We start from the raw sequence: 9,117 nt of genomic DNA, 5'->3' as shown, positions 1-9,117 counted from the left end.
GCCCTCGCCCGGGGCGGTCCCCGCTCCGGGACCCTGGAGACGGAAACGGATCGGCGCCCGGGCCATGGAGGAGCGCCCACAGTGGGACCCGGAGGCCTGGGGCTCCGCGGAGGGGTGGCCGGCACCCCGGGCGGCCAGAACAGGTGGGGGGGGGCTGGAGAAGGTCGGGTCCCGTCCTCCTGGCGGGGGACCCCTGAGGGAGGCGGAGGCCCGGGGCAGAGGGGACCCAGAGGCCGGGACTTAGAGGTCCCGGGAGGAGTGCGCAGCCCCAGAGTCTGGGAGGCGGAGAGCGCTAGAGGCGGGAGTGTCCGCGCGTATCTGGGGGGTGGGGAGAGGCCCGAGTCACGAACCGAATTAGAGGGGGAAGGGAGTCAGGAGCCCGCCCCTCAGCCTGCGGTTGGAGCGACCACTCTTGGGTGCTTGGAAGGCGGGGGTGGGGAGGGGCGGTGTCTGGGACTGGGGGTCCAAACTCCCGGGTCTGAGGAGGAGGGGCTGGGGGTGCAAACTCCCGGGCCTGAGAAGGAGGGGCTGGGGGTCTGGACCCCCGGGTCTCAGGGAGGAGGGGCTGGGGGCCTGGACCCCCGGGTCTGAGGAGGAGGTAGGGGGCTGGACCCCTGGGCCCTCCCAGCGCCCCGTCCCCTGCCCAGGCCCGTCGCTGTCCTCTGTGCTGAATGAGCTGCCCAGTGCTGCGACGCTTCGGTACCGAGGCCCTGGGGTACTGCCCTGGGGGGCTGAGGAGGGTGAGGACGAGGAGGGGTGGAGGAGCACCCAGACCTCCGCGGAAGCCGCACATCAGGAGCTGCCGGAGCCCGGCCCCTCCCGGGAACTGCCGTGGCCCCTGCAGGCCCGGCGGGCACACAGGTGAGGCCGCCTTCCTGTCCTGCCAGGCCGGGGCCTTCTCCCCACCGGTGGGCCGCTCCACCCCTTCCCTGGCCTTCTGTCTGTCCCTGCCTCGCTCCCCGCCGCCCCTCTGGGGTTCCTGGCCTGCGGTCTGCGCTGGTGCTTCTCTGGCTCCGAAGAGGCCTGTCTCCAGGATTCTCGGTGCTCTCTCCCCCAGGTCCTAGTGTCTTGTGTCTTTTCTCGCTCCAAGCCTGACGGCCTCTGTCTGAAATCTGTTGCTCACTTGTTTTTCTTTCTCTCTCTCTGTGCTTTCTGTTGGTCTCTGCCTCCTACCCCTCTGTTGCGTCTTTCTTGCCCCTGTCCTGCTACATAATTTGCAGGACCCAGTGAAACCTGGGTTTCTTGTTCAGCAGTTATTATGCATATGGCACAGCAGTAAATGTCAGCCGGAGGCCCTTCCGAAAACAGGGCCCTGGGTGCTCCTCAGGTGACCCTTGACACTGACCCTTGCTCCTTATATAATCTGGACGCCAGTCCCGAGGTGTGGGGAGTTTCCCTCATGCCAGGCAATGCTCTGACTCCGGCTGGGTGTCCAGCAACGCAACTCAAGTGTAACACTGTGTACCTGGAGACACAACCTCATTCACATAAAAAAGACACCTTTATCACTCTCACCACTTAGGAAATTCTAGGCTTTAGGAGCCCTGTACCAACAGCACGAAGACCAAATAATATAGCTCTTTTTATTTTATTCTATCTTAACCGCTGGACCTCCAGAGAAGCCCTCTCTGCCCCCCGCTTTATTTCAATACAGTTGACATATAGCGTCTTATAAGTTTAAGGTGTACAGTGTAACATATACACTTATATGTTGCAAAATGATTACCACAGTCGTGCTACCTAACATCTCCACCACATCATATAATTACTGTTTGTTTTTCTGTGGTCAGAACACTTACTCCTTGGCCAACATCAGCATTTACCTACTCTACCCCCTGGTTGCCACCATCCCACTCTCTTCTGACTTCAGATTTTTATTTCACTTAATTTCATTTCATTGTTTCACCATTCCATGCAGCTTGTGGGATTTTTAGTTCCTCAACGGGATTGAACCTCCACCCTCAGCAGTGAGAGTACAGATTCCTAACCACTGGACCGCCAGGGAACTCTCAGTTCAACTGTTTTAGATTCCACATGGGATATCATACACTATGAAGTCTGTTTGTTATTATAAGTCACAATATCACACCTACCTTTTTTTTTTTTTTAACTTTGGGATGATATTTGCCGACAGAAAAGTGCATGAGACATCATGCAGAGGCTTAAAGAGTTTTCCCTAAGTGAGGATCCAGATAACTTCCACCTGGGGCACCCCCATCTCCTCCCCAGACTTCTGCAGAGGCTCGCTTCCTTGCTTTTCTTCATAGCTTCCCCATTTATGTGTGCATGCCTGAACACTTTGCGCTTGTTCTGGGTCTTTCTGTAAATCGAACCCTGTAGTCTGTATTTTCTGTCTTACGCTTAGCATTAGATGTGTTCCTTTTTATTGCTACGGAGTATCCCCTGTTAGGAATACACAGAAACCTACTTCCTCATCCAACCACTGGGTTGCCTCTGCCTGTTGATGGTTTCCATTTGGGGCGCCTAGGCCCCTACTTTCCTGTCCCTGACTCTGTTTCCCTCCCAGACAGAGGCTTGCCGGAGACCGAGTGGCCCAAGGCTCAGGGTCCACAGGGGCCCAATGGACTCGGCTGATTCGGAGGTCCAAGGAGAAGGTGCGGGAAGGCCTGCGCTCCCTGCAGCCCTGGGCGTGGACGCTGAAGAGGATCGGGGGTACGGGGGATGGGGTTTGGGCTGGTGTCTTGGGGCAGAACTGGACTCCCTGGTCAGAGGAAGGAGGGTCCGGAGGCCTGGACCCCCGGGTCTGAGGGAGGAGGGGCGGGGGTCTGGGGGCCTGGATCCCCGGGTCTGAGGGAGGAGGGCCTGGACCCCGGGTCTGAGGAGGAGGGGCCGGGGGCCTGGACCCCCGGGTCTGAGGGGGGCGCGCCGGGCGGGACGGGGAGGGGAGCCCGCGACCTCTCTGCTGCCCCCTGCAGGACAGTTTGGCGCCGGCACCGAGTCCTACTTCTCGCTGCTGCGCTTCCTGCTGCTTCTCAACGTGCTGGCCTCGGTGCTGACGGCCTGCCTGGTTCTGCTGCCCACCTGGTTGGAGGGGACTCCCCCGGGCCCCCCTGCCCCTAACGCCTCCTCGCCCTGCGGCTCCTACAACCCCGGCTCCCACGGCCTGGTCACCTTCGCCACCGAGCTCTTCAACTTGCTCTCGGGAGAGGTGCGTGGCTGGGTCCCGGGACCCTCAGGGACCCCCGACCCTGGTGGTCCGGCTCCCTGAGCTCCCTTGTCCTGCCTCTCCTTACGCAGGGTTTTCTGGAATGGTCTCCTCTCTTCTACGGGTTCTATCCGCCCCGCCCACACCTGACCATCACCTACCTGTGCGCCGCCTTTGCCATTGGCCTCCTCTACCTGCTGCTCATCCTTCACCGGTCAGTGACACCCCTGCACCCAGACCCCGTGGACCGTGCCGGGGAGGAGCGGTGGGAGGAGCACCCTCTTCCATCAGCCTGAGTCTCGCTCCAGGGTCCCTTTCTCTCTGCTTGAATTGCAATCAGATTTTAAAATGCTTCCTGACTGGCTCCAGGCCAAGGATAAAGACGGGGGATGTCTCCCTCCTGTGACTTAGTCTAGTGGGGAGGGTAAGATATTAAACAAGCAAGGAAATTAATTGCGTCTTTTCTGAAGGGGAGAGTGGCTGAATAGGAAACAAACAGGGGTGATTCATTCACTCATGGATAGATATGAACTGAGCAGATACCATGTGTCAACATTGTTCTAGATATTTGGCAAAACAGAGCCAAAAAAAAAAAAAACAACCCAACAGAGTCTGGTTGGTCCTGGTGGAGCTGACATTTTAACAGGAGAGACAAGTAATAAGCAATAAACCATAACGAGTGGATTGTATGGCATGTTAGAGGGTGATCATCCACTGCCCAGTCCCCAACCACCGTCGTTTGTATTTGTATTAACGCTATAGCTTGCTTTTGGCCCATTTTGTTCTTTATATAAAGGGAGACTCTATATATATGTTGAGACTAAAGCCCACAGGATTCCCTAATAATTGGATGTGGAGTGTGGTGAATGATAGAAGTTAAGGATGATTCCAGGTGTTGGGACTTCCCTGGTGGTCCAGTGGTTAAGACTGTGCCTTCCACTGCAGGGGGCACAGGTTCAACCCCTGGTCAGGGAACTAAGGTATGCTGCAGGGTACAGCCAAAAATTAAACAAAATAATGAAGAATGATTCCAGGTGTTTGCCATTTGAGATGGGGAGGGCTTTGGGTGGGGAATATCCAGGGTGCAGTTTTGGATCAGTAGATTATGAGGGAATATTGAGTAGGCATTTGCATATGTGGGTTCTGCAAAGGAGTCTGCACTGAAGTTACAAATCTGAGACTCACTGGCATTCAGGCAAGCCTGCGAGACTCCCAAAGGAAGGGACTAGGGTCAAGAAAGAAACACGACTTAAAAAATACATACATATATATATATATACACACACATATATATATATATGTATATATATACATGGAGTGTTTCCTGAATGCCAGGCACTGTGCTGGGGTCCAGGGACACCAAAGGGGTGCCACCTTACCTTTGTACAGCTTACAGTCAAGCAGGGGAGATAAATTTCGAGACTGTTAAATAAACAACAGATCAGCAATTGCAGTTTGCGAGCTGTACTATATAGAAAACAAATTGGAGGATATGACAGAGCAAGGGTCAGCAATTTTTTTTTCCTGGTTAAAAAGGGAAGGCCAGGTGGGAAATATGTTCATCTTTGCGGGTCACATGGTCTCTGTCTCAACTACAGTCTGCGGGGCAAAAGCAGCTGTGGGCAGTAGGAAAATGAGTTGGCGTGACTGTGTGCCAGTAAAACTTTATTTACAAAAAACAAGACTTGGTCTCAGGGCCATAGTTTACAGCCCTCTTTGATACAGAATAACATGTGGGGACCGTCTTTAGGTGGAGTGGCCAGTAAAGGACTCTCTGAGGAGGTGACCTCTGGGCTGGAAAGGTGGCAGGCAGACAGCCAGGTGAACAGCCACGATGCAGGCTCTTCAGACAGGGTAGGCTGTGACTGCAAAGGCCCGGTGGTGGAAAGAGGTGGAAATGAAAGGCGAGCAGGAGGGGCAGGGTTTGAGCTTGGAGAAGTAGGTGGGGTCTTCTCGGAGACTATGCTATGAAGGTGCCTAGGATTCAAGAACCAGGAGGAGCTGTGGAGTAGGTTTTAAGTGAGAGTGCCATGGATCCGCATAAAAGGAAGGTTCGACTGGGGAGCCAGGGCTGGGCGAGAGGGCAGAGGTGGAAGCAAGGAGGGCAGGTGGGTGCACTGGGGGGTGACGGGGCTGCACCTGGGGTGGTGAAGGTGGACATGGAGTCTTTCTGTCCCATTTTCTGGGTTAGTCCTTTTCTCTGGTTTTCTGCCCCCTGCCTAGGTCTTTGTCCCCCTCTCTCCAGTCTCTTTACCTGCCTCCTCCTTCCTCTGGGCCTCTGAACCCAACTTTCCCCATCTCCTTTTCTCTTACTAAGTCTTTGTCCCCTTTTCTTGGGATCTCTGCCGCTTTGGGGTCTCCGTCTTCCCTCTGAATCGCTCTCTCCAGCGTCTCTATTTGCTTCTCTCAGGAGAGCTGGTCTCAGCTCCTAGGTTTCTGTCTCTCCTTTCAGCTGTCTGTCCTCCAGGTCTGTTTCTGAATCTCTTCTTTAGTCTTTGGCATCAATGACTGCATGTGTCCCCATCAGGTAGCAGCAGCGCTCCAAATGCCTTGTATCTCAGAGTTCATTTTCCCTATTTGCCCCATAAGAGGGGAGGGGTGTCCCCCTGCTCACGGATGCCTTGCCTACACTCCATCTCCCGGTTCTCCCCTCTCTCAGCTCGGTGTCTGGGCTGAAGCAGACGTTGTTGGCTGAGTCAGAGGCCCTGACCCACTACAGCCACCGCGTGTTCTCCGCCTGGGACTTTGGACTAAGCGGGGAGGCCCACGTGCGACTCCGCCAGCGCCTGATCCTATATGAGCTCCAGGTGCGCTCAGCGGCGGGCCCTACGACCAGGCGGCACCCGAGGGGGCGGGGTTGAGAGAATGGGCGGGGCCTGGGCTGGGAACGGGGCCTCCGGAGAGATGCTGGGCGGAGCTTTCTTCTTAGGAGGCGGGCCTTGAGGGAAAAGGGCTGAAGGCCACTGCAGGGATGCCTGAGGTCGAGGGTACAGGAAAAAGCTAGCTCAGTTCACAGTGAAGAGCAGGGCGTGGCCAGAAAAGGCTTGGTAGAGTAGAACCGAAACGCCAAAGGCCAGGCAGGAGTGCTGGGCGGGCCCTAGGAGGAGCTTGGTGTATTGGGCGGGGCCTTGGGAGGGCGGAGTCAGTTCCAAATTGTCAATCTGGAGGGTCTTGGATGGGCTGGGACAGGACTATAGATGTTCTTAGAGAGCCGATGCAGCATCAGTTCCCGTTGAGCGTGGACCGCAGGCTGGACCTGGGGCAATGGAACACAAGTGGACGTCTCTTCCGGCCTTAGGTGGAGCTGGAGGAAGCAAGAGTGCGGCGCAAGGCTGCGGCGCGGACCCTGGGCCAACAAGCCAGGCTGTGGTCGGTGCGGCTGCTGCTCAACCTGGTGGTGCTGGCGCTCCTGGGGGCAGCCTTCTACGGCATCTACTGGGCTACCGGGGCCACTGTGGAGCTGCAGGTGTGGAGGGCCTTGGGGGAAGAAAGGCCCTGGAACCTAGCTTTCCAAGGGGGGAGGAGACTGAAGCCTGTGATTCTTGGAATCTCAGGGAGGAAGGATTGGGGTCTATGTGTGTGTGTGGTAGTGGTGGTGGTTATGATCGGACCGTGGACTTCAGAGTGCTGAAGGAAGAAGAGGCTGGGGGAGGATAATGGTAAGAATGGCCCCTGCAGGACCCCAGAGCCTCTTCTCTGGGTCCACCCTCCCTCCTAGGAGAAGCCTCTTATCCAGCGGACGCCAGTGCTGAAGCTCGTGGTGGATTACCTTCCGTCCATCTTCATCTCCGGGGTCAACTTCGTGCTGCCACCTGTGTTCAAGCTCATTGCCCCTCTGGAGGGCTACACCAGGAGTCGCCAGATCGTTCTTATCCTACTCAGGTTCTGGACTCCTGGCGTGGGCTGGTCTGGCCGAGGGACATTTGTTCTACCAAATAAGAGACTTACATCGTCAAGATATGGGATCCGGTGGGATCTGGATTCAGATCCCGACTCCTCTTGTCACTGAGCCTCAGTTTTCTTCATCTCTGAAGTGGGGAGAACTGTGAGCACGCTCCACACAGGAGAATCCGGGCACGTGGTGGGCGCTCCATCCGTGCTGATGCCCTTTTTCTCTTTTCCGCTTGCCAGGACAGTGTCTCTCCGCCTGGTCTCCCTGCTGGTCCTGCTCTTCTCTCTCTGGAATCAGATCACTTGCGGAGGGGATGCGGAGGCTGACGGGTGCAAAACCTGTGGCTACCGTTACAAAGAGCTTCCGGTGAGGATGGGGCGGCGGGACGGGGACTCCTGGGTCCTTAAAGGAAAGGAAGAGCCTGGTGGGTTCCAGATTCTTGGTTTGGGAGGAAAGAGGAGCTTGCGGTGCTAGAATACCTTCCCCATGAGGACAGGGGTATGGATTTTTAAGAAGAAGAAAGACCCCCTAGATAAAGTATTGATAGAGTCTCATACTCTTGCAATTTGGAGACTCAGCTGTTTGGGTCTACAGGATCCTGAGGTCTTTCTGACCTGTTCTTCCTTCCTCAGTGCTGGGAGACCCGCCTGGGGCAGGAGATGTACAAACTCCTGCTGTTTGATCTGCTGACCGGCCTGGCAGTCATCCTGCTCATCCAGTTTCCTCGGAAGTGAGAGTCCCGCCCCTTGCTGTGGCCCCGCCCCGCCCCTTTCGAACCCCGCCCCTGCCCTAAGCCCGCAGACCACGCCCCCTCCACGGGTCTGGTAGCCCGGTCCCTGCTACAGCCACGATTAACTCTACTCAAGCCCCGCCCCCTAGGCGCACACCCGCGCCGGGCCTAGGGAGTTTCGCCCCGCCTCCAGATATGCTCACTTCCGATTGGTGGACGGGACGGTGAAGGCGGGGAAACCCGTGGCCGGCCCGCCTCTTGATTCCGCCGGTCTCACCCGGCCCCTCAGGCTGCTCTGCGGCCTCTGTCCCGGGGCGCTGGGCCGTTTTGCGAGGACTCAGGAGTTCCAGGTGCCTGACGAAGTGCTGGGGCTCATCTACGCACAGACGGTGGTCTGGGTGGGGAGTTTTTTCTGCCCTTTACTGCCTTTGCTCAACACGGTGAAGTTCCTCTTGCTTTTCTACTTGAAGAAGGTGAGCGGTGGGGAGCAGTCTTGGGTCTGAGGCGGGGAGGTACTCGGGCTTGGGTTTCTGGATTCTGGGAGAGGAGAGTACTTAAGGATGTGACTCCCGGATCCTGGTGGGTGAGGATGCCAGGGTCCCAGACTACGAGATCCTGATAGAGGACGGGTCTGGAGGACAGACCCCTGGATGTGGGAGGAGGGGGCCAGGGCATCCCAACTGTTAGGCCTGAGGGAAGTGGGGGACCCGAACTCTTGTGTCTGATGGTGGAAAAGAACTGGGGTTCCTAGCTCTTGATTGAGGAGAGAAGGCCAGGGATTAGGGCTCCTGGATGATGGAGAAGGAGAGTCTGGGGCTCAGACTCCTGTGTCTCATATTCCCTTCATCCCCTCCTGCCAGATCACCCTCTTCTCCACCTGCTCCCCGGCCTCCCGCACCTTTCGAGCCTCCACTGTGAATTTCTTTTTCCCCCTGGTCCTTCTCCTGGGTCTGGCCATCTCCGCCGTTCCTGTGCTTTATAGCATCTTCCTGTAAGTGTGAGAGGTACCGGCCTCTCTCTCCCACCCTCCACTCTCCTCTCTCCAGGGTTCTGACTTTGGGTCATCCTTGAGCTCTGTCTGTCTCTGATTCCAGGATCCCACCTTCCAAGCTGTGTGGTCCATTCCGGGGTCAGTCGTCCATCTGGGTGGCGATCCCCGAGTCTATCTGCGAGCTGCCTCAGACGGCCCAGGATTTTCTCTTCTTCCTGGGGACCCAGGCTTTTGCTGTGCCCCTTCTGCTGATCTCCAGGTGAGGGCGCTAGACTCCTGGGTCTGAGTCTGAATGTCTGACCTGGGGTCCCGCCGCCTGCTTCCGAGAGAGAAGGGGC

At 56.7% G+C, this 9,117-nt stretch overlaps 1 protein-coding gene and 1 long non-coding RNA gene across 3 annotated transcripts in view; one reads left to right on the top strand and one right to left on the bottom strand.

Moving 5' to 3' along the window:
• The first annotated feature begins 6 nt into the window (after positions 1-6).
• Positions 7-9,117, top strand: part of TMC4 (transmembrane channel like 4) — a 9,737-nt gene continuing 626 nt past the window's right edge. Inside the window, exons 1-13 of one of the 2 annotated variants that reach the window (XM_081512341.1) lie at positions 7-143; positions 648-861; positions 2,528-2,673; positions 2,937-3,169; positions 3,259-3,380; positions 5,826-5,973; positions 6,465-6,632; positions 6,885-7,048; positions 7,298-7,424; positions 7,691-7,788; positions 8,078-8,261; positions 8,649-8,779; positions 8,883-9,038. In XM_081512341.1, the coding sequence (XP_081368467.1) occupies positions 65-143; positions 648-861; positions 2,528-2,673; positions 2,937-3,169; positions 3,259-3,380; positions 5,826-5,973; positions 6,465-6,632; positions 6,885-7,048; positions 7,298-7,424; positions 7,691-7,788; positions 8,078-8,261; positions 8,649-8,779; positions 8,883-9,038 (1,970 nt within the window). In that variant the 5' untranslated portion in view covers positions 7-64. Of the gene's footprint in view, positions 144-628; positions 862-2,527; positions 2,674-2,936; positions 3,170-3,258; positions 3,381-5,825; positions 5,974-6,464; positions 6,633-6,884; positions 7,049-7,297; positions 7,425-7,690; positions 7,789-8,077; positions 8,262-8,648; positions 8,780-8,882; positions 9,039-9,117 lie in introns of both variants that reach the window. The other variant, XM_081512342.1, reaches the window with a different exon arrangement.
• Positions 4,815-9,117, bottom strand: part of LOC145514499 (uncharacterized) — a 5,540-nt gene continuing 1,237 nt past the window's right edge. The window contains exons 2-3 of the long non-coding RNA XR_014060182.1: positions 7,992-8,325; positions 4,815-7,460 (exon numbers count right to left, since the gene is read on the bottom strand). This is a non-coding gene — a long non-coding RNA (uncharacterized LOC145514499). The remainder of the gene's footprint in view (positions 7,461-7,991; positions 8,326-9,117) is intronic.

The sequence above is a fragment of the Giraffa tippelskirchi genome, chromosome 7 (genome assembly GCF_054371585.1).
Source record: "Giraffa tippelskirchi isolate mGirTip1 chromosome 7, T2T-mGirTip1v1.2.pri, whole genome shotgun sequence".
Lineage (NCBI taxonomy): Eukaryota > Metazoa > Chordata > Mammalia > Artiodactyla > Giraffidae > Giraffa > Giraffa tippelskirchi.
This window is presented reverse-complemented; position numbering and strand designations above follow the sequence as displayed.